A 24,478-nucleotide genomic window follows, 5' to 3' on the forward strand; every position below is an offset into this window, starting at 1 on the left:
ACTAATTTCTATTCACATTCCTCTGGAGCCTTGCTGGACAGGAACACTGAAACATCGTGAGAAACAGCAGGAGGCCATTCAGCCCCTCTAACCATCAGCAAGATGGCGGCTGCTCTCCCTTCTCAGCCACATGTTTCTGTCCGATCCTCATTTCCTCGATCCCTTCGGTCCCCACACATCTGCCGGCCTCTGTTTTATGTGGGGACGATCACCGAGTCTTCACCGCCTTCTGTGGTGGGGATTTAAAGACATTCACCACCCTCGGAATGGAGACATTTACCCTCATCTAAGTCTCGGACCGTCCATCCCTGTTTCAGAGACTGGGATCCCTGGTTCAGCCGGTAATGATGTTGTGCATTTCAATATGTTCACCTATCAGTCCTCGATTCTCTAAATGAAAGGGTTATCGCATTTCATCTTTCTTCATATGATGACCCCACCACTCCAGGGATCAGTCTGGTGAATCTTCATTGCACTCTCTGTAACAAATACTCTCTAACCTCTTTGTTCATCCTCTATGGAATTAATTTCCATCTTCTGCAGCCCCGTGTTGCCCCAACCACTCACCTCCCACCCCTGTCACTATTTCCACCTTCCCACCTCCCCCCTCACCTGGATCCACCTCTCACTCCCCAGCTCTTGCCCCATCCCCACCCCTCACCTCTTTTCTCTGACTATTTCCCGTCCACACTCAGTACAGAGGGAGGGTCTCGGCCCGAAATGTTGACGGTCCATTTCCCTCCACAGATGCTGCCTGTCAGAAATAACTCTACACCATGAGTCTCAGCAAACTGCAAAGCGGCAAAGCTTTATTTTTCACGAGTCTGCAGAGTCGGACCCAAAACTGCTCCAGCAGTATTGAGCCCAGAGCATTACATTTCATTTCCTTTTATACAGTTTCAAGTAGGTTATCACGTGTCCCTCAGTTGCTGTATCATTCCTACAATTATTCATAGTCAGCTCCACTCTCCCCCTCCCCACAGCTTGTACATTTCGGGGGTCACATACACATTTTCTCATATCCTCTGTCCTTGGAGTTAGCCATCCGCAGAGCCATGTCTGCCAAGTTTTCAAACACTCATCGGCCTTGGAGTTAGCCACAAGAGTACAGCTTATCTCCATCTGTTTCATCCACCTCCGCTCTCAGCTCCTAGCTTAATGACTCCTTTTTAGTTCTTCATGATTACCACAAGGTACAGATTGTACCTATACAGTTTTGCAAGAATCTTATATCCTTATTTAGCAATGTGTCAGCATATGTTTTGTAAGCTTAGATCTTAGCACAGTCTAACCTTAACCCTTTCTCTTCTTACAATTCCACCCTTTTTCTTTTTAGAGTGTGCTAAGGATTTGTCCAGGGATTCCACTCTTTCAGTTCCCTGCCTCGTTGCAACAGCATTTTAGCCGGGTCAGCTGGGTTCCCTGGCTGCATTACCTGTACTACTACTCGCGTTATTAATGCTCTCAAGCAGGGTATTAAGCATGGTAATATGATTATCATTATGAGTATTCCGCCTAATATTAACAGGGCTATTCGCCACCAGCTTCCTCCCAGCAGACTATCCAGCCAACTCAGGTTCCCTAAGGATCTCCAAGTTTGTACTGGCACATGGGCCAACTTCCGAATTTTGTCAGATATTTTCAACACTGCCTTTCCATTATCATTTATCTTTAGGCAACAGTTTGTCAGATTGAACTTTCCACAGACCCCTCCCTCGGAGGCCAATAGGTAATCCAATGCTAATCGATTTTGGTATATGGCTGTTCTCATCTGGCTTTGCTGCTCAGCCAGCAATTCCAGAGCCAATGCGGTTTGGTTGGTGATCACCTCTACTACAGCTTGTAGGCGTATTATTCGATTTAACATATATACCGGGGTTCGGTAACCCCATGACCCATCCTGGGCCCAAGTTGCTGGTCCGTAATATTCAATGATGCGTGCTGGAGGCCACTCGTCGCCCCATTCTCCCACCTTTATCTCCCGCTTCTCCCTTCTCAGTGAGTCAAATAACTTGATTCCCAATTCCCTATCTTCATCCTGGGGTAGGAGGAAGAACTCTGGCCTTATAAGGCCTAAGAAACAAACTCCTCCCCATCCTTTCGGCAATTTGGTGTATGCCTGATTCCCACAAATCCAGAACAGACCTTCTGGGACAAATCCTCCTTTCTTTGCTTTCCGCCAGGCTTTCCAAACACTGGGAATTCCTTCGTACGGGTTATGCCCACTGCAATTCCAGATTCCCGAATTGTTTCCCATAGCCGTACAATTGTCCTTTGCCCCTTTAGTTATGTACCAAGTCGGCTCCTCGGGCCACCAAGTGGCATTATTTTTTGTTTTAGCCAACTTTATACTCTGACATGGGCTCTCTCCTACTTTCACCTTCCCTTTTCTTTCTACACATACTTGTCCTTCCGGATAGTTTGTTAACTTCCATTCTTGCGTCCTCCCAGTCCTTTTCTTATCCCAATCATGAGCCAATAGCTCCCACACACTCAAACTCTCACCTATCCATGGCCATTGCTCGCTCATGTGGGGTCCCCCACAAACCCAACAGTCACTTACATTTAAACTTGTAGCTATTCGAGTTGCTAAGTCTATAAACAGGTTTTCCTTCATTTCCGGTCTTGTTTTTCCATAGGTTCCCCATTCTTCTCTGACTCCACCAAACTCTGCCCTTCCTTTTTCTTTCCTTTCACATATCCATTCTGTCTCAGGGCATGTACTTTCTCGTACACTCCAACTTCTCCCTTCTCCTTTTTCTTCTCTCACTGATCCACCGGGGTATCCCCTGTTCTTTCTCAGGGTATATTTTATTCCTCCCTCTTCACATTCCTCTTTTTCTTTTCCATAACATTGGTCATTTACATGTGAATGTGACACAAGGGCCCCGGGTCGTTCTTTTCCTTTCTCCAAAACTCGGTTCCTACACTTGTCACATTTCCCTTCTATTTTTCCCACATACAGAATTAAATATATTACAGTCAATAATGTAACAGTCCACATTGAGTTCATTTTTGTTGCCTTTTCAGTTTCACCACCAACGGTTCTTCACTGGGAACACAGGTCCACTCCGTGTGTCCCTCAGGCTTAACTGGTCCCTTTATTCTGGATGCGTGGGTCCACCCTTTCTCTTTTGTTCGTACGGCCGCCTCGGTGGTTAACAGGACCTGGAAAGGGCCTTCCCACTGTGGTTGTAACTTCTCCGGCTTCCAGGTCCGTACCAGAACCCAATCTCCAGGCACGATCTGATGTAAAGCAAAGTCGAGCGGCGGAGTCTGGGCCAAGAGACCCTTCTTCCGCAGTTCTGCAAAGGAACGAGATAGTGCCAGTAAATAGTTCCTTATAAAAATATCACCCCCTTGTAGCGTGGGGTACCCTTCTACCTTATTCCAATACGGGAGTCCAAACAGCATTTCATAGGGGGAGATTCCTATATCCTTCCTGGGTGCTGTTCGGATTCTTAACAGGGCGATGGGGAGACACTTAGTCCAGGGTAACTTGGTTTCTAGCATTAATTTGGTCAATTGCGCCTTTAAGGTACTGTTCATCCTTTCCACCCGTCCCGAACTCTGGGGATGCCACGGGGTATGGTATTTCCATTGGATACTTAATGCATCACAAATCAACTGGTGCGTCTTGGAGGCAAAGTGTGTCCCTCTGTCCGAGTCTATGGACCCCATGATCCCATATCTGGGGATTATGTTTTCTAGTAGTATTCGGGCTACTGTAGGCGCATCGGCCTTTGTGGTCGGGTATGCTTCCACCCAGTGGGTAAAATGATCCACTATTACTAACAGGTACTTCCATCTCTGCACTGAGGGTAGTTCGGTAAAGTCGATCTGGACTCTATGGAACGGTCTCATGGCCAGTGGCTGGCCACCTCTTGGAGTGGATCGCATCACTTTCTTGTTTATCCGCTGGCACGTCGGACATCCAGTTATCTCTTGCTGGGCCAGTGTGTATATTCCTTTGCATACATAGTCCCTCAGAATTGTGTCGCACATGGCCTGTACTCCCCAGTGGGTTTGATGGTGCAACTGTTGGAGGATGTTGCGGGTTACTTCCTTATTTAGTACCTGTCTCCCATCCGGGACCGTCCATTTACCATCAGTGTCTTTTCGGGCTCCTAGTTGGTTCATGCTATCAATCTCTATTTGGGTAAACATAGGTTGTTTAGTAAGTCCTTCCCTCACTGGTATCAAGGTCAGGAGTTGGATCGGGTCTTCAACGGCTGCTCGTTTGGCCTCCCCATCGGCTAGACGGTTCCCTACTGCTTCAGGTGTTGATCCTTTTTGGTGTCCGGGTACATGTACTACCGCAATCTCAGTTGGTAGGGCCAGGGCTTCCAATGTCATACTTATCATTTGCTCGTGTGCCAGTCCCTTTCCTCTGGCCGTTATCAGTCCTCTTTCTTTCCATATCTTCCCAAAGGTATGTACTATCCCATAGGCGTACTTAGAGTCAGTGTATATTGTTCCGATCCTCTTCTCCAATATCCTCAGAGCCCTCTGGAGTGCGTATAATTCGCATGACTGGGCCGACCAGTTTCCCGGTAATCTCCCGGACTCCACTATTCTTTCAGTCTCTCCGTCAATGATGGCATATCCGCTGTGCCGTACTCCATCAATACATCGTGAGGATCCATCTATATACAATTCCTGTCCTTCTCCCAGGGGAACTTCCTGTAAGTCCTCCCGGCTCTTTGTTTGCAAGTCCAGCAATTCAATACAGTCGTGTTCTGACTCCTTTTCTTCTAGTCCTCCATAGAGGAACTGGGCTGGGTTGCAACTGGAATCCTTTGCGAAGTTTAGGTCTTCTCCGGTCATCAGTATAGTTTCGTACTTTAGAATGCGGGAGTCAGTGAGCCACCGATGTGCCTTCTGGGCTAGTAGGGTGCTGACCGAGTGGGGAGAATGCACTGTGATCTTCCCTCCAAAGGTTAGTTTCCGGGCTTCCTCTACCAATACCGCTGTCGCTGCCACTGCTTGGATACAGGTGGGCCATCCACGCGATACCGGGTCTAACATTTTTGACAGGAAAGCCACGGGTTGCCGCTTTCCTCCTCTTAGTTGGGTGAGTACCCCTTGGGCCATTCCTTCGGCATTGTTGACGTACAGCTGGAATGGTTTTTCCAGGGCTGGCAAGACTAACACCGGAGCACGGATTAATTGCCCCTTGATATAGTTGAATTTTTGCTCCTCTTCCTTTGTCCATTTTACTGTTTGCTCATCTTGCCCGAGTTTATCATACAGAAATTTCACCAGGGGAGTATAATTCTCAATCCAGATTCGACAATACCCCACTAACCCCAGGAACTGTCGTATCTCCTTCTTGGTACGAGGTAGCGACATCCCTGTTATTCCAGCTATCCTTTCTGGGGTAATGCTTCGCTGTCCCTTACTGACCCGGTGTCCCAGATACCTTACTTCCTTTTCCACGAATTGTAACTTTTTCTTGGAGACCCGTAGCCCCTTTTTCCCTAGGAAGTTCAGTAATCTGATGGTATCTTCCTGCACCCCTTTCTGTGTTGGCCCGGATAGTAATAAATCATCCACATACTGTAGCAGTTGGTTCTCCGGAGCACATTGGAATTCCGCTAGTACTTGCTCCAAGACCTGCCCGAATAGGTTAGGTGACTCAGTGAATCCTTGCGGCAGGACCGTCCATCTGAGTTGTCTTTTCCGCCCTGTTGTAGGATTTTCCCATTCAAACGCAAACATGTCCCGACTGCTTTCTTCTAGCGGGCAACTCCAGAAAGCATCTTTTAGATCTATTACACTGAACCATTCATGGTCAGGGGAGATTTTACTCATCAGGGTGTACGGGTTGGGTACTACCGGGTATCGGGTCTGGACTACTGCATTTAGACCCCGCAGGTCTTGTACCATCCGATAAGTCCCGTCCGGTTTTCGCACCGGGAGGATGGGAGTATTATATGGCGACATACATTCTTCCAGCAGTCCATCTGCGATCAGCCCTTCAATTACCGGCTGCAGCCCTTTTCTTCCTTCCATCGCAATGGGATACTGCTTCCTCCTTACTGGGCGACCGTCCGGTAGCAAGGTGATCTGTAGAGGGCTGATGTTCAATCCTCCCCTATTTCCCTCTCTATACCACACCTCGGGCTCTATTTTCTGGTCGTCCTCTTCTTTTAATGCGAATAATTTTACTATTATTTCTCCATTGTTCGGCACTGTTCCAATGCCCAGTTGCACTTGCAGGTCCCTTCCTAATAGGTTAAATCCTGCGGAGGGCAGCAGGAGAAGGTCTTGCCTGGTTGCCCTATCTTCATATCCGACTTCCACATTGTCCACAATGGGTACGTATCGTTTTTCCTCCGATGCCGGATACCTTCATTACTCTTGTCCCTGTTCGGGCGCCGGGAGGTATCTGGATTACACTGGATCTTTCAGCACCCGAATCTACCATAAAGGTTGTATCTGACCCTTGGGGACCTAATTTCAGATTTACCAGGGGTTCCTGTCGATAGTTTCTTCTCCCCAAGGGTAGGAACCCCCGACCCCCCTAGTCTTCGTCCTCCATCATGGCATATGACCTGACCTCTCGCCGATACTTAGGACATTCCCGTTTAAAATGTCCTTCCTCGTTACAGTGGAAGCATCTTAGAGTCCTTCGCGTTTTCCTTCCTGGTTCTTGGCCATTGCCTCGGTCTGACCACGTTCCCCTCTTTTCCCTGTTTTCTGTGGTTACTTGCTGTACTGTCTGAACCATTATCCTAGCGGTATTTTTCTGTTTCTCCTCGTCTCTTCTTACAAACACCTTCTGTGCTTCTCGCAGTAATTCGCTCAAGGGTTTTGAATTCCAGTCCTCTATCTTTTCTAGTTTCTTCCGAATGTCTGGCCAGGCTTTCGATACAAATTCTACCCTAATTAGCTGTTGTCCCACCTCTGTCTCCGGGTCTACCCCCGCATATTGTTGCATATTTTTCCGAATTCTATCCAGGAAGTCAGTTGGGGTCTCATCGGGGTTCTGGTGGCTTCCGAACGCCTTAGTGAAGTTATGACCCTTGGGGACCGCTTGTCTTATTCCTTTTATCAGGAATTCCCTCATGTCTCTCATGTTTCCTTGACCTTCTCCGGTCTGCTTATCCCAGTTCGGGTTTAACAGGGGAAACTTAGGTTCCCCGGCATTCCCCTTCTCCTTTCTCTCTCTCCTCTTCCGCCTGCCGTTGCGGATCATCCGGATGCGGAGCACTGGCAGCTTGTTCGGGCTGCTGGGGCCGGGGAACATAAGGGGGAGGTAGATGATTCAACACTTCCCAAGGAGGCTCTTCCTCCTTAGTTTTAGTTTCTAGTTTAAAACTTCTTGCGGAGTCTCCTGGTCCGGGAACCCAGCAAGAGGCATACTCATTTTCTTCCTCTCTCACATTTGGTTTAGAGTTTACATATATGTTTAAGGCCTGTCTAACCCAATCCTCATCTGACCCAAATGGTGGCCACCATACCGAGGACCCTTTTATTGGCTGTTTGGACCATGATTTGCAATATTCTACCATTCTCTTTTTCTGCTTTCCCTTTGTTCGTCCATATCCCCATCCTGCAAACATTCTACCGAGGGGGCTATCAGGAGGTACCTTCGGGAACAAACCCGAACTCTCCGGCTCCTCTTCCTTTGAGCTTCCCCCTCCCATTATTCCCTTCCCGGCCCGGTTCTTTTTACTCTAGGTGTCGTCACACCTAGTTTACCCGGTCACACCCACCTAGATCTCAGTTAGCTAGTCTCACTTACCCGGTGTGCCGTAGAACCGTCTCCTTTCCTCCCTGCTTTGCCGCCTTGCGCTGTCCGGATCTCACTCGCTCAAGCCGTTTCAGACGACGAGCAAGGAATCAGGGACTGCCGAACTCGGCAGGGTGCACCTTCTCCGATGTCCTTCCTCTCGCCCTCCACGACCGGAGTGGGGATCCCGGACGAGCCCCCAGCTGTCAGAAATAACTCTACACCATGAGTCTCAGCAAACTGCAAAGCGGCAAAGCTTTATTTTTCACGAGTCTGCAGAGTCGGACCCAAAACTGCTCCAGCAGTATTGAGCCCAGAGCATTACATTTCATTTCCTTTTATACAGTTTCAAGTAGGTTATCACGTGTCCCTCAGTTGCTGTATCATTCCTACAATTATTCATAGTCAGCTCCACTCTCCCCCTCCCCACAGCTTGTACATTTCGGGGGTCACATACACATTTTCTCATATCCTCTGTCCTTGGAGTTAGCCATCCGCAGAGCCATGTCTGCCAAGTTTTCAAACACTCATCGGCCTTGGAGTTAGCCACAAGAGTACAGCTTATCTCCATCTGTTTCATCCACCTCCGCTCTCAGCTCCTAGCTTAATGACTCCTTTTTAGTTCTTCATGATTACCACAAGGTACAGATTGTACCTATACAGTTTTGCAAGAATCTTATATCCTTATTTAGCAATGTGTCAGCATATGTTTTGTAAGCTTAGATCTTAGCACAGTCTAACCTTAACCCTTTCTCTTCTTACACTGCCCGACCCACTGAGTTCCTCCGGCAGTTTGTTCTTTGGTCTGTATAACCCGTGTTAGTATGGGGAGCGGGATTTTACACCATATTCCAGGTACAATCTCAACAAAGCCCAAATAATTGTCACTTTGCCCGGACCATCGGCCCCGCTTGCAGGGCAACAGTCTGCCGGTGTTTGCCCCCGATGTGGTGAATCCCTCCGCTCGACACCACCGTGGGTTCAGACATTTCCACAGATGAGCCCCTCCTGTCCCCACCGGGACAAATATCTTGTCCGACCCCTCTCTCACCATCTTTACCCTTTCAATAAAATCCCCCCTCTCCCTCCCTCCCCGGGGAACCGGCATCAAACCGACGGGCCGAGCGGTCTCCTCCTACCTCTCAGCGATACATCAGACTCCGGCCGCGGGAGACGCTTCACAAACGCCCCAACTTCCCTCGGAGAGAAATGGAAATAAATCAGAAAGCGGACATTTACTTTGAGGGTTTCTCCGCACTGAGGAGGCGGTCGGCGCTTGAGCGGGAGACGGACTCAGCGGGGTAACGCCCACTCGGCCTGTCCGCCTCCGCGACTGGTTGTAAGCTGTGATTGACATCGCTCCGCACCAATGGGAATAGCGCAGCTCCTGACTCCTCTGTTGACAGCGGTGGGGGAGGGGCTGGTCACGTGATTATTAGCCCAGCCGTTAAACCGATAAAGCTCGAGCTCAGCAGCGCGTGAGTGACGTAAGACACCGCGCACGTGAGGGCAGATCCCGGTGTTTGGAGCCCATGTGTGACGTCAGGCGCGTGGGGGGGAGCTGTGTATCGTCACCTGTGGGCGAGCGCTGGCATTTAAAAGCACCTTAATGGACTTTTCAGTGGGACAACAACATTAATCACGGGTTTCATCACTGAATCCAGTGTTGTGAGATGTAAAGTCCGCTGTTATGTGTCCGGCTGTGCCGTGTTGTTGGTGGAGTGGGCAGCGTGGTGTTTGTCTCGATTCGGGTCACAACACCAGAATTGCCAGCGGGGTCCACACACAGTGTATTAGTCAACAGAAAACCTCTCGTCCCTGCAGTCTTTGTCTCCTGGTAAACTCAACACCCTGACAGTGTGGACCATAGATACCCCTTCCTCTCAGAGTCAGGGAATCATTCAGACAGCTGATCGCTGAGAGGAATTATATTTATTGGTCATTAAAGTTCACCCAGATTCGTTTGGACGGATTTGCTGTGGAGTTCGGGGTATCAGAGTGAAAGGGCCGGACGGTCGATCTCTCTCCATTGTTCAAACATCCTTCCAGGTGAGGCGACACTTCACCTGTGAATCTTCCGGGATCGCCTGTTGTGTCCGCTGCTCCCGATGCGGCCGCCTCCACACTGGTGACACCGGATCCTCCGCGGTTGTGCGGGGTAGGGGTGTTTTTATCGGGGGTCGATATTATTGTTCCCTTTTGTGCGGGAGGTGTGGTTTTTGGGGTTTGAAGATTGGGATCCCGTACTTCTTGATCCGGGGGGTGGGGTAGGTTTGATTTTTCCCTGTGAACGACTTTCATGCTCTTTCTTTGTTTCGTGGTTCTCTGGAGAAGAAAAAAACTCAGTTGTTTATGGATATCTGCTTTAATAATAAACTAACCTTTGAACTATCCGCTCCGAGCGGGACTTCCCGGTGTCCAAACATTTTCATTCCGGTTTCCATTCCCGTTGCTACCCGGCCTGCTGTGTTTGGCCAGCATTTTGTTTGTGTTGCTTTGGATTTCCAGGATCTGCAGACTTTGTCGTGTTTGTGATTTTCCTCTCCGTTGTCCCTCCGGCCTCCGGCCACTGGTGGCGCTGTGCGAATCTCCGGCCACTGGTGGCGCTGTGTGGATCTCCGGCCACTGGTGGCGCTGTGTGGATCTCCGGCCACTGGTGGCGCTGTGCGGATCGCCGGCCGTCGGCAACAATTAGCAGACCTCCGGCCACCGGTGGCGCTGCGGAGAAACGCCTGTGAACGCATGCGCGGTGCCGACTGCAGCTGTTTGGCGGTTCTCTGATTCGAGCAGGGGTGAGTAGGGAATGATCCCGGTGTTGTGTAAATGTGGGCCGGTTGCATTGGGAAAGAGCCGGGTCCGAGCTCTACCGGACGGCTGGAGCAGGGGTGCAGTGGCAATTTTTTAGCTGCCGGAGCTGTACGGGGGGAGGAGGTTGGTTGATTGATAAGTTCGCGGCCTGAAGTTATACAGCTCTCGGTACCTGCACGTGTAGTTCAACTCTTTGAGTGATTATGCAGAAAGTTTGAAACTAATAACTTTTGTGGTATTTCTGTTTCAGATAATTGAAGATTGCTAGGTTTTGTAAAATTGAATCCTTCCACCTTAGGCCAGGAATTTATCAATCACCCCTAGTTTGTGACACCCAATTTGTGTACCTGCTCCTTTCATGTACTGAACAACTTCCTTGCCCCATTCGTGTAATGAGCAGGTACACAAATTGGGTGTGACATATATAGGGCTTCTTGTAACGTCAAGCAGTAAACCAAGATGAAAGAAATATATGAATTCTAGAGCTCCACAGAAATATAGTGATAGCTAAGATATTAACAAGATTATAGCCTATCACTACATTTCAGTGTATAACTGGTACAATTAAACATATAATACTTAATTTAATAATATGACAAAGTATTGCATGGTTGCACTTAGCTGATTATCATAGAATATAATTATCAAGCAAGTAAAATAACTTTGTTTGCTTAGAAGTCAAAGGGTTGTATGTGAGAAAAATTTACTTTAGGATTAGCGAATAATCCATGGACCACTACAGATGTAGCCTCACTAATACGACTGAGTTAGAGCAGACGGCAGGGCCCGCAGCGCTTAGCAGTGTTCCTCAGAGGTATAAAAATAACAGAAATAAAGCAATTCATTTTTTTATACTTATAGCCCCTAAATTGGAACCAAGTAATCAACTATGAAAAAAGAACATCTGATGAACTATTGCTAAAGCCAGGAATATTGCTGAATATTAGTCTCAAAAGTGGTAGGTTGGCAACTCTGCCTTGTACCGTTTCTCTCGCAGAAATGGTTGGACAGGAAGTGTACCTGTGAGTGTCGATACTCACAATATCCTCACATGATGGGTGTTACATGGTTAGAACTATACAGACCCTGTTTAGTCTTTAAATATATAAAAAGTTAAAGAAGCTTGAATCTTTATTATTATTGCATCTATATGAATAGAAAATATTGAATTTTGAAAGTGATAAATGTTAACGAGAGGAGAGCAACCATTTGGGAGGTTTGGAAATGTGTTTTGTCTCATTCATTGCCTCACTAAATTATTCTTCTTCCCATCAACACAAAGAGAAAAAGAGCCTCTTTCCCATCAGCTATAGTTGGTGGAGCGAGGCCAAGGGGTTGATCTGCTATTAATGATAGTTGAAATGACGTAAAACCAGCTTAAAGCCGAGAAATGTCTTTTTTTTCCATTTGACTTGTAAAGCAAAACTAAATTTATCCAGGTGTAGAAGAGGATTTTGGATGATTAGCTTGTGTATTTCATCAAAATCAGGATGAAGATGAGCGAGCAGTGAATTTTTCTTTCATTATTTTTGACTTTTAAACTTGGGTTTCTGTGTTCATTCCTTGCTTAATATAGCTCTTTCCTGGAATCCAATGGTACCCATTGGAAAGAGCGGAGAAATGCTCGCACTTCTGTGCAGGTATTTCCCAGCTTCCAAGGACAACGGGTCGAGCGAGAAGGAATATCACAAATACCTAAATTAAAAACAGTCACAGCTCCAGGATTTCACCAAAAACGATCAAATATCCTAATGTTATTATGGTATTTTCCCCACCAGCCAACACCCCCTCTTCCCAACCCCCGCTTCCGTAAAATTCCCTCTATTTAATATGCGGCCGCTGTTAAATTCCCCGCTTGTTTATTTTGACTTTTTTACAGAGGTGTCGGAGCGGCTCTCCGGTGAGCTCTGGTAGCACTGCACCCCTGAATGTATGAGACAGTACAGTGTTAAATGCAAAACCCTGAGCAGTGTTGATGATCAGAGGGATCTTAGACTCCAAGTTCATCAGTTCCTGAAAGAGACTGCACAGATTGATCGGGTGGTTAAGAAGGCAAATGGCACGGTTGTCTTTATTAGTTGAAGCACTGAGTTCAAAACTCATGAAGTTGTGTTGCAGCTTTGAAAAACTTGTTAGCCCACATCTGGAGTGTTTCATACAGTTCTGGTCACCCCCATTCTCGGAAGGATGTTGGGGCTTTGGACAGGGCGCAGAAGAGGTTTACCAGGATACTGCCTGTATTAGAGGGCATGAGCTATAACAAGAGGCTGGACAAACTTGTGTTGTTTTCTCCAGAGCGGCGCAGGCTGGGGTGAGACTGGATGGATGTTTGTAAGATTATGAGAGGAATAGATAGAGTGGACAGACGATGTATTTTTCCTGGGGGTTGAAATGTCTGATACATTTAAGGTGAGAGGAGATGTGAGGGGCAAGTTTGTTTATTTCCACAGAGTGCTGGGAAGCTGGAGAATATGCCTGGGGTGTTAGACCCCACCAGTCACGTGATCTCATTTGCCCCTCCCATTTTCTGCAGATATAACGATCTCTTTGTGCATGTTCACAATCTCCAGATGAGTGGTCACGCATCCTCCATGTTGTGTTGGGAAATCTGATGTTGGCCACTGAGTCCCATTAACTTCCCCCAACTCACCTTGTTTCCTGAGGCTCCTCACATTTGTCCTGGAGCTTTATGGCTGTTGTGTCTCCTCCCGGACTGGGGTGGGTGAGAAAGGAGAACGTCCCAGGTTGTGGGGATGTTTGATTTCACTGCCTGCTTTACCGAGGGACTGGGAAGTCTAGGGGGGAGAATGGTTTCTGTGATGTGCTGATCTGGATCCAAAGGTCTCTGCCGTTCCTCACAGTCACGGGCGGAGTAGTTACCATGCAAAGCGTGAAGTGTCCGGATGGGAAACTTCCTATGGTGTGTTGATAAAAATCTGGTGAGGGTCAAAGTATATCTGGCAAAGTTCTTGTTATTTTTGTTAATTCTGTTATTTTAGAATCTTTTGTACAATAGTATGTACTATTCATTCAGTACCTATGTGTTGCTGGAGGACCATCAGTGATTGTCCTTGATCCCTTCTCCCACCTGGTTCCATCTGCTCATCTTGTTCAACCTCTGTCCAGTCTCCTCACACCCCCCAACCCTGCTTCAGTGATGTACATCAACCATCTGGGTCATCCTCAGTCCGCCTTGTATCCCACCTCCTCAATGTTATATATCAGCAAACTTTCTTCCAACCCTTGTCTTCATTGTGAAGTGTTCTTTTGTACCTTTGGCCTCGCTGAGTCATTTCCAGAATCGGTTATTGTTAGCTGGAATGCCGGAGGGTCATCAGGTCCCAGTTCTGTTGTGCATTGGTGTGGAGGTGCTAGTTTATGAACAGTGACGGGCTGACACACTGCCGCATTTTACTGGCAGCAAAGGGTACTGGGAGAGTTGGTGCTTGGGCTCTAATCCTGTGATCGGCATTCCAGGCAAATGGAACTGTCGGTGTTTTGGCTTTGACTTTGGTTAGTGCTTCTACAGATGGGGCTGGATGGATGTCCTTCTTCGAGCAGCTGGACATTGGTTGTGGTGAAATCCTAGATTGCACAACCCAGTGTGAGATGTGGGGACAATGTGTGAGACTCTCAGGGTCAGTGAGTGGCAGATTCAGCTGTGTGATTGTGAGGTTGGGTCCTGGGATATCATAGTTTTTGATCCAGGTAAAATGGAACCAGGGATCGAGCTGTTTGGGCTTGTGAGGTGTTGAGTGAGTATTTCTGGTCTGGGATCAGATGTTTGTTTCTGGAGTTCCTTTGGAAGCAATGACTGCCAGTCTGAGGAGAGGATGAGTTCCCATTTCATCCTCACAGGGAGAGGCTGTGAGTTTACAACAGTAGAAATAGACCCATGAGTTTGGTGTTCAAACTGTGTTTGGAAATCACACAGTGGAAATCAGGCAGCTGTGCTGGAGATCTGCACTAAAAACTGAAAATGTTTGAAGTCATTCTGATGAAATGTTATTAATTGAATTGTATTGTAAGCTGTTCCTTACCTGCTGAGTGTTTCTGGTAATTCCAGTTTCTTTTTATTTCTTGGTTTATATTTCATGAAATGGACCTGTTTTAACCTGGAAATGAAAATGGCTGTGATAGTTTGTAGGCCTCCGTTAGAGTCTCTGCAAGTCTCCCCTCTCCACATCACTGATGTTGCCCAAGGGAAGGGCATTAGGACCCATACAGCTTGGCACTGGTGTCATCGCTCAAGGACACACACGCAGCCTCTGCCAAGGCTCGAACTAGCAACCTTCAGATCACTAGACCAACGCCTTAACCACTCGGCCACGCGCCAGCACATGTGATAGTAGAACAGTATAGAAAGCACAACTTTTCCCTGTAAATTATCCTGGAACCGATTTGACTGTTATTCCTGGAAATGTGTACAGTGCAGTTGTTGCTAACAAGGCTTACAAGAATAATCTCAGGAATGATCGGCGTCATGTATGAGGAGCATTTGATGGCTCTGGACCTGTGCTCAATGGAGTTCAGAGGGGCGGTGGGGGTGGTGGAGGGATGTATGGTTAAGTAAACCTACCGAATGCTGAAAAGCTTGGATACAGTGGACATGGAGAGGATGTTTCCATTAGACAGAGAGTCTGTGATCTGACAGCACGGTCTCAGAATAAAGATGCTTCCCCTTAAAACTCAGATGAGAAAAATGGTTGAGGCTGCCATTTGGGTATATTTATGACAGATTAATATATTCATGATTGCTAAGTAGATTCAGGGTTACAGGAGGAAGACAGGAATATGGTGTTGGAATAAAAATCAGCCATGGTTGAATGGTGGGGCAGACCAGATGTATCGAATCACCTAATTCTGTTCCTGTGTCTTATGTCTTACCATGACTGAATGATGGCTCCTTCCTATCCCATATCATTCTGTGACCTGTGAGGGACAATAAAAGATTGTTCACTGAGATCATTAAATCTGCCTTCAGTGTTTAAATTTCAGTGCGTTTTGTTCTTAGTAACATTACGCAGAAATGTTTAGTTCTCCTTTTCATTATTAATGTGCTTCATTGTCTCTCTGGTTAAAGTTAGACCTGTGGTGAGAGATTTATTTGAAGAAAAACCCCAACTGGAGGCAAACCACGACTGAAGACGAAGGAACAGCAACAAGTGAACCAGCCCGAGGATTGAGAGCACCAACTGGAGAGAACCCATCTGACTCAGAGATTCCAGTGATTCAGTCAGGAGAAAGTTTGGTGAGTCTCATTTACTTAAACACTGGTCCTTTAGACATTACATACCTGTACAAAGGAAGGTAGGAAATAGTTGAAGTGAGATTGAATGTGCCCAGAAGAACCATTTATGCCTCTGCCAGACCCAGTTACAATCACTCCAGGTCCGGTAATGTGCTTCCAGCAGCCCAGCCCTTTGAAACCACTCCCATTCCCTCACAGTGGTTACTCAGTTCAAGATCTTGCATCCTCTGATGTAGCTTTTGGTCAGTTCTGAGTGGGGAGAGGGAAAGAGAGGGGAGTGTTTATGCTGACTGCCTTTCAAAAAGATTAATTGTTTGAACTTGCTGCAAACTCTCTACCCATACCCTGTACTTTCTCAACCAGATTATTGACATAGATGACAAGTAGCAATGGGAGTAACCTCAGGGAACGTCACTAAGCACGGGACTCGAGTCCAAGAAACAGCCTCTCACCATCACACTCTGCCTCCTACCACCCAGCCATTCCCAGACCCTGGGGCTCTGTAACAAACTCAATGTTAACAGGAAGATTAGTCAGTGATTAAGATGATGTGAGAATTGTGGCCTCCTGAAAGGACACATGAGCTGAACTGCCTGATCCAGTGGACCACATCCACCCTCGTTGACAACGTAATTTACCCCTTGCCCATCCACCCAGGTCATGTTACTTCTGATCACCCACAGTACCCAAACCACCCTCCGTCCCGCCAGTGGCCCCACACCCTTCTGACCATTCACCCCACACTGACACATAGACAGGCCCCTTTCACCCACATCCACCCTCCCAGCTTGGGGAACCAGAGCAAACTGATCCCGCAATCCTGTCTCAGTGCAGAACTAAAACCAGGGATGCAGGACTGGAGAGCCCGGAGCCTCCAGCTGTCCGGCTCAGTCCCGGCCCTTTCCCACTGCCACCGATCCTCGATTTACACAAACCCGAGATTAACACCTTCCTCACCGCCACCTGAACAGGAGAAACACCCGCATCAGCTGGGGTTGAGCTGCAGTTGGTCCCCGTATGTGTTAAAACTCCCTGCTGTCGGATATGGAGACCAGAATCGTACACGGTAAAACCATATAACAATTACAGCATGGAAACAGGCCATCTCAGCCCTTCTAGTCTGTGCCGAACGCTCACTCTCACCGAGTCCCACTGACCTGCACTCAGCCCATAATCCTCCATTCCTTTCCTGTCCGTATACCTATCCAATTTTTTTAAAATGACAAAATCGAACCTGTCTCTACCACTTCCATTGGAAGCTCGTTCCACACAGTTTCCACTCTCTGAGTAAAGAAGTTACCTCTCGTGTTACCCCTAAACTTTTGCCCCTTAACTCTCAACTCATGTCCTCTTGTTTGAATCTCCCGTACACTCAATGGAAAAAGCCTATCCACGTCAACTCTATCAATCCATCATAATTTTAAATACTTCTGTCAAGTTCCCCCCTCAAACTTCTACTCTCCAAAGAATAAATACCTAACTTGTTCAACCTTTCTCTGTAACTTGGGTGCTGAAACCCAGGTAACATTCTAATAAATCTCCTCTGTACTCTGTTGACATCTTACGTATAATTTGGTGACCAGAACTGTAGACAATACTCCAAATCGGGCCTCACCAATGCCTTGTACAATTTTAACATTACATCACAACTCCTATACTCAATGCTCTGATTTATAAAGGCCAGCATAGCAAAAGCTTTCTTCACCACCACGTGAGTTTCCACCTTCAGGGTAATATGCACCATTATTCCTAGATTTCCTCACACTGTCTACAAGCTTTCTCTATTTGTGAACTAACCTCCTCTCTCCCGGTCTCTTCAATTTGATTCCCACCCCTCAACCATTCTAGGTTAAAGTCTCCCCAGTAGCCTTCACCGATCTCCCCGCCAGGATATTGGTCCCCCGAGGTTTCAAATGCAACCCGTCCTTTTTGTACAGGTCACACCTGCCCCAAAAGAGGTCCCAATGATCCAGAAACTTGAATCCCTGCCCCCTGCTCCAATCCCTCAGCCACGCATTTATCCTCCACCTCATTCCATTACTACTGTCACTGCCGCGTGGCACAGGCAGTAATTCCGAGATAACTACCTTTGCGGTCCTTCTTCTCAACTCCCTTCCTAACTCCCTATATTCTCCTTTCAGGACCTCTTCCCTTTTCCTACCTATGTCATTGGTACCTATATGTACCACGACCTCTGGCTCCTCACCCTCCCACTTCAGGATATCATGGACGTGATCAGAAACATCCCGGACCCTGGCACCAGGGAGGCAGACTACCATCCAGGTCTCCTGACTGCGTACACAGAATCGCCTATCTGACTCCCTAACTATCGAGTCCCCTATTGCTACTGCCTTCCTCTTCCTTTCCCTACCCTTCTGAGTTACAGGGCCGGACTCTGTGCCGGAGGCACGGCCGCTGTTGTTTCCCCCAGGTAGGCTGTCTCCCCCCCCCCCCCCCCCCCCCAACAGTACTCAAACAGGTGTACTTATTGTCAAGGGGTACAGCCACAGGTGTACTCTCTAGTACCTGACTCTTCCCCTTCCCCCTCCTAATCATGACCCACCTGTCTGCCTCCCATGGCCCCGGTGTGACCACCTGCCTGTAACTCCTCTCTATCACCTCCTCGCTCTCCCTGACCAGACGAAGGTCATCGAGCTGCAGCTCCAGTTCCCTAACACAGTCCCTTAGGAGCTGCAGCTCGGCGCACCTGGCGCAGATGTGAACGTCCGGGAAGCTGGGAGACTCCAGTCCTCCCACATCCGACACCGAGAACAGCAAGCTGCCCTCACACTCATAATTCCCAGCATGGAACCGTAATCCCACGGTGGATTTGTTCGGTGACTTGTGAACAGACGTGATTAATGACCCTGCAACTGGGGACTGAATAAATAGTTAGTCTAACAATTCTAATCATACACACCATCTCCTTGCCTTTCTTGCTTCCTCACCGCCTCTCTCCCTCCCCCTTCCCTCTTCTCTGTCCCTCTCAGTTACACTGCTACTCGACCAGTCTCCCACTCTCTTTCGTCCCTTTCCTCGTGCTCTCCTTCTTTGCCACTCTCTCTACTCCTCTAGTAACAAATCGTACTCCTCTCTCATCTCCTCACTCTCTCATACCTCTCTTCATTTCTCTCACACTCTCTCCCCTCTATCCATCTGTTTCTCTTACTCTTCCATTCTCTCTCTCATCCTACAATCCCTATCCCTACCCCATCACCCGCCACCTCACTCTCAATCTCTGTCACCCTCTGTCTTCTCCTCTCCATCTCTTCCTCTCTCACACTCCTCAATCAAACCTGTCTCTCTCACTCTCTCACCTCCGCCACTCTGTAACCGCCTCCATTTCCAGCTCTCTCCCTCTCTATCTCTCTCCCTACATCCCACCCTCCCCCTCTCTCAAACACTCTCCCTGCTGGCTCCCGTATCGCACATTGTCTTCCCCTCTTTCTCACCCTCTAAATCTACCACTCACCCCACGCGTTCTCCCTCTTCGCTCCCTGTCAGTCCCACTCCTCCTCCTCCCCCTCTCTCCCGTCACACCCCGCGCTCTCCACCCCATCCCATACAGTGGTATGCAAACGGCTGGTCACCACTGGTCAAACTTCCTGTTACTGTGAATAGTTAAGTGAGTAGAAGGTGAACTGGTCTCCAAAAGTCATAAAATTAAAGACAAAACATTCTTTTCAACATTTTAAGTAAGATTAGTGTATTATTAAAAACACAAAATGCTGGCAGAACTCAGCAGGCCAGACAGCATCTATCGGAGGAGGTAGTGACAACGTTTCGGGCCGAAACCCTTCATGAGGAGTTTAGTGTATTATTTCTGTTTTGTACAATTTTAGAGTGGGGAAAAAAGGAAAGGAGCACCATGGAAAAGTCTGGGCACCCCAAGAGATTTGAGCTCTCAGTTAAATTTTACCACGGTCTCAGACCTGAATTAGCTTGTTAGGACAATGGCTTGTTCACAGTCATCGTTAGGACAGGCCAGGTTATGCAAATCGCAAAGCTTCATAAATACCCTGACTCCACAAACCTTGTCCCAACAATCAGCAGCCATGGGCTCCTCTAAGCAGCTGTCTAGCACTCAAAGTTAAAGTAATGGATGCCCACAAAGCAGGAGAAGGCTATAAGAAGATAGCAAAGCGTTTTCAGGTAGCCGGTTCCTCAGTTCGTAATGTAATTAAGAAATGGCAGTTAACTGGAACGGTGGAGGTCAAGTTGATGTCTGGAAGGCCAAGAAAACTTTCCATGAGAACTGATCGTAGGATTGCTGGAAAGGCAAACCAAAACCCCCATTTGACTGTAAAAAGACCTTCAGGAAGATTTAGCAGCCTCTCGAGTGGTGGTGCACTGTTCTACTGTGTAGCGACACGTGCACAAACATGACCTTCATGTAAGAGTCATCAGAAGAAAACCTTTCCTGCATCCCCACCACAAAATTCAGAGTCAGAGGTTTTTCTGACATTGAGGGAGAGGTTGTTTTCTTGACCCCAGACAGACGTTGTTCAGACCTCAGTCAGAGTCAGCAATCAAATGCTTGAGCATGGTGCGATGAATGTGTTGAGCTATGGAATCACAATGCACGAAGCATCGTAGGAAAGCCAGATGAGCCCAGGGCATGGAATTGTGATATTGTAGGCATTACTGGGAATTGGTTGCACCCAACAGTCTGAGGGATTCAGAGGAACAAATTTGTAGAGAGTTCACAGACTACACCAAGAAACAATAGTTGATATAGTAAGTGATTTTAACTTTCCATATATTGACTGGGACTCCCATACTGTAAAAGGACTAGATGAGGTAGAGTTTGTCAAATGAGCCTTAATCAGTACGTAAAACATCCGGCGTAGAAGTGTACAATAAGCTGTTGGGAAACGATCCAGGGCTGGTGACAGAAATTAGTGTATGGCAACACCTTGTGTATAGTGATCATAATGCCATGAGATTCCAAGTAAGTACGGAAAAACAGAGGTCTGGACCTCTCTTGAGAGTCTAGATTGGAGCAAGATCAATTTTTATGGTATTTGCAAGGATTTGACAAGGGTGGATTGGGACAGGCTGTTTTCTGGCAAAGGAGTACTTGGTGAGTGGGGGTTCTTCAGAAGTGAAATTTTGAGGGTGTAGAGTTTGTATGTGCCTACCAAAATAAAAGGTGAAAGGTAACTGGTGCAGGGAACCTTTGTTTTCAAGAGATATCGAGGCCCTGGATATTTTGTTCCTCTAAATTCTTCAGGCTGTTGGGTGCTACCAAGACACATTAATGACTACAATATTATATTTCCACAGCCTGAGCTCATCTGACTTTCTTTAGTTGTCCTCTCCTGGTTTCTAAAAGCTTATTTGTCCTCTCTTTGGCTTTTATGTTGGTTTTGGGTTCTCATTTCAGCCACGGTTCAGTCCTCCTGCCTTTCCAATGCTTCCACTTCGTTGGGATGTAGTGATCACTCAGCTCCCGAGTTGCTCCCAGAAACTCCATCCATTGCTGCTCCATCGTCACTCCTACCAGATTCCCCTTCCAGTCAGGTTTGGCCAGCTTCTCTGTCACAGAAACATGGAGAAGGTCAGAACAGAAACATGCCCACTCTGGACAAACAGAATGGTGACCTATACAGGAGACAAAATAGATGGGGGAGGTTTTAAATAGTAGTTTTACATCTGTATTTGCTCAGGAGATGGATACAGAGTCGATAGAAGTGAGGCAAAGCAGCATCAACTTCATGGACCTTGTACACGTTACAGAGGTGGAAGTGTTTGATGTCTTAAGGCAAATTAGCATGGATAAATCCCCAGGGCCTGACAAGTTGTTCCCCAGGACCCTGCGGAAGACAAGTGCAGAAATTGTGGGGGCCCAAGCACAGATATTTAAATCATCCTTAGTGACAGGTGAGGTACTGGAGGATTGGAGGACAGCCAAGGTTGATCCGCTGTTCAAGAAAGGCTCTAAGGATAAATGAGAAAACTTTATGTTAGTGAGCTTGACATCAGTAGTGGGAAAGTTATTAGAACATATGTGCAGGAACCGGATATGTAAGTATTTGGATCGATGTGGACTGATTAAGGATAGACAGCATGGTTTTGTGCATGGTAGGTCACGTCTAGCCAATCTTATAGAGTCTCTGGAGAAAGCTATCAGGAAAGTGGATGAAGGCAAGGCAGCTGATGTTTTCTACATGGGCCCACACTTGACAAAGTCACATATGGGAGGTTGGTTCAGTCACTCAGCATTCAAGGTGAGACAGTCAATCGGATGAGGCAATGGTTTTGGGAAAGGTACGCTGCAACCGGAGTTTCTCCGGTTAGCGGACGATTTCCCTCCATGCCTCTCTGGCGTCGTGGGGGTACGCTGCAACCGGAGTTTCTCCGGTTAGCGGACGATTTCCCTCCATGCCTCTCTGGCGTCGTGGGGGTACGCTGCAACCGGAGTTTCTCCGGTTAGCGGACGATTTCCCTCCGTGCCTCTCTGGCGTCGTGGGGGTACGCTGCAACCGGAGTTTCTCCGGTTATCGGACGATTTCCCTCCGTGCCTCTCTGGCGTCGTGGGGGTACGCTGCAACCGGAGTTTCTCCGGTTAGCGGACGATTTCCCTCCGTGCCTCTCTGGCATCGTGGAGGTACGCTGCAACCGGAGTTTCTCCGGTTAGCGGACGATTTCCCTCCATGCCTCTCTGGCGTCGTGGGGGTACGCTGCAACCGGAGTTTCTCCGGTTATCGGACGATTTCCCTCCGTGCCTCTCTGGCGTCGTGGGGGTACGCTGCAACCGGAGTTTCTCCGGTTAGCGGACGATTTCCCTCCATGCCTCTCTGGCGTCGTGGGGGTACGCTGCAACCGGAGTTTCTCCGGTTAGCGGACGATTTCCCTCCATGCCTCTCTGGCGTCGTGGGCAACCGCGTACGAGGCAAGTTACAGCAGTGGTTCCAAAGAAATCAGCAGCCCGTAACCCGGCATGGATGGAAAATGTGCAGGGGAGCCGGCTGGATTCAAATTCAGGTTCATCCTGAAGTCCGGCACTGTTGCCACCAGCCAGATCCGGAGATTTTTTTCCAATATTTTTATTGATTTTCTTGCATAAAAGAATACAGAGTACTAAAGTGTGTGTGTATATATATATATAATAAACTATAAAAAATGATAAAATGGTACCAAATACTGTATATTAGAAACACACTTATAATCATGAATACCCTATATTCATGTAAATTGACTTAAATCATAATATTGAAATCTTCTAATTTTATCATTATACAAAAAAAAATCTAATCCGCTACCATCAAAAAGCTGCTTGTTAAAAAAAAGGAAAAAAGGAAAAACGTCCGTATCATCATAAAGAAATAGATGATAATATTAGCCAACATCCGTACATAACAACAAATCAAATGCTTTGAAAATAATTCAAAAATGGTCCCCATTATGTTTGAAAGTCTTTGATTCAGAAATTGAACACCGAATCTTTTCTAAATTTAAGCATGACGTAACATCACGTAGCCACTGATCAGGTATTTCCAAAATCATATCTTGCCCTCCAACAATACCAAATAAGGCAGTCAAAGGATTAGGCTTAAAATTAACTTTAAAAAGTGCAGAAAAGCTTTGAAATACTTCCTTTCAGTACTTTTGAAGACTCGGCCATATCCGAAACATAAGAATCAATGAAGCTAATCCATAGTTGCATCTGTCACAATAGGGAGACATATCCAAATAAAAACGAGAGAGCTTATCCTTAGTCATATGGGCGCTATGGACTACTTTAAATTGTGGGAGGGAATGGCAGGCATATAACGATGAAGTATTAACCAATTTATAAATTTCATTCCAGGTTCCTCAGAGATTGAAGTCTGCAAATCTTGTTCCCAGAGATTTTTAATTTTGTCTAAAGGAACTTTTCTCATTCTCAACAGCATGCCATAAATATTGGATATTGAACCATTCTGAAAAGGTTTCAGATTAAAAATTACATCTAATAAATTCTTATCTGGACTTTTTTGAAATGTATGCAATTGAGACTGCAGAAATTCCCTAATTTGCAGTTAAAAAAAAGTTTTTTGGTAAGCTATATTTAGCTGACAATTGCTCAAGCGAAAAGATTTCCTCCAACTAACAAATCCTGGAAGCATTTAATACCCAGTCTATCCCATTCTTTAAAAACTACATCGATCAAAAAGGTTTAAAAAATAGCTAGAAAAAATAGGACTTGATAGAGAATGTCTCATTAAAACAAAATATTTTCTAAATTGTATCCAAATCCTCAAAGTATGTTTAATCCCCATGGGGATGAATAAAGTATCTATCTAACTACCAAACTGTCAGTTAGTTTACTTAAAGATAAAGGAAGTGAAGATCCAAGAAGAGAAATAATAGAGAATTTATGAACAGAATTAGCTATAGAAACCCAAGCAGGATAGTCCTCATGATTAATATAGTATGACCAAAATGTGAGGTTTCCATATATTGCCTGCCCAGTAAAAAAACATAAAATTTGGTAAAGCTAAACCTCCATTCTTTCTTGCTTTTTGAAAATGAAATTTATTTAGTCGAGAAAGTTTATGTTTCCATATATAGTAAGATAGGGTAGAGTCAAGAGAATCAAAAAAGGATTGAGGAATAAAGGCGGGTAAGGCCTGAAAAAGGTATATAAATTTAGGTAAGATTCATTTTAATAGAATTGATTTGGCCAATCAACGATA

At 46.7% G+C, this 24,478-nt stretch overlaps 1 protein-coding gene across 1 annotated transcript; it reads right to left on the minus strand.

Moving 5' to 3' along the window:
• Positions 1-787: 787 nt before the first annotated feature.
• On the minus strand, positions 788-8,495 carry LOC140721380 (endogenous retrovirus group 3 member 1 Env polyprotein-like). Its single transcript, XM_073036224.1, has 2 exons — positions 7,751-8,495; positions 788-3,305 (listed from the first exon to the last, which is right to left on the minus strand). Exon 2 carries the CDS (start codon positions 3,011-3,013, stop codon positions 1,343-1,345), a length of 1,671 nt encoding a protein of 556 aa, XP_072892325.1. The 5' UTR covers positions 3,014-3,305; positions 7,751-8,495; the 3' UTR covers positions 788-1,342.
• Positions 8,496-24,478: the final 15,983 nt, after the last annotated feature.

This window comes from Hemitrygon akajei, unplaced genomic scaffold (genome assembly GCF_048418815.1).
Source record: "Hemitrygon akajei unplaced genomic scaffold, sHemAka1.3 Scf000054, whole genome shotgun sequence".
Classification (NCBI taxonomy): Eukaryota; Metazoa; Chordata; class Chondrichthyes; order Myliobatiformes; family Dasyatidae; genus Hemitrygon; species Hemitrygon akajei.

What these genes read in the sequence shown, in the direction of transcription:
- LOC140721380 (XM_073036224.1), bottom strand. Translation starts at nt 3,013, where the DNA reads ATGAACTCAATGTGGACTGTTACATTATTGACTGTAATATATTTAATT.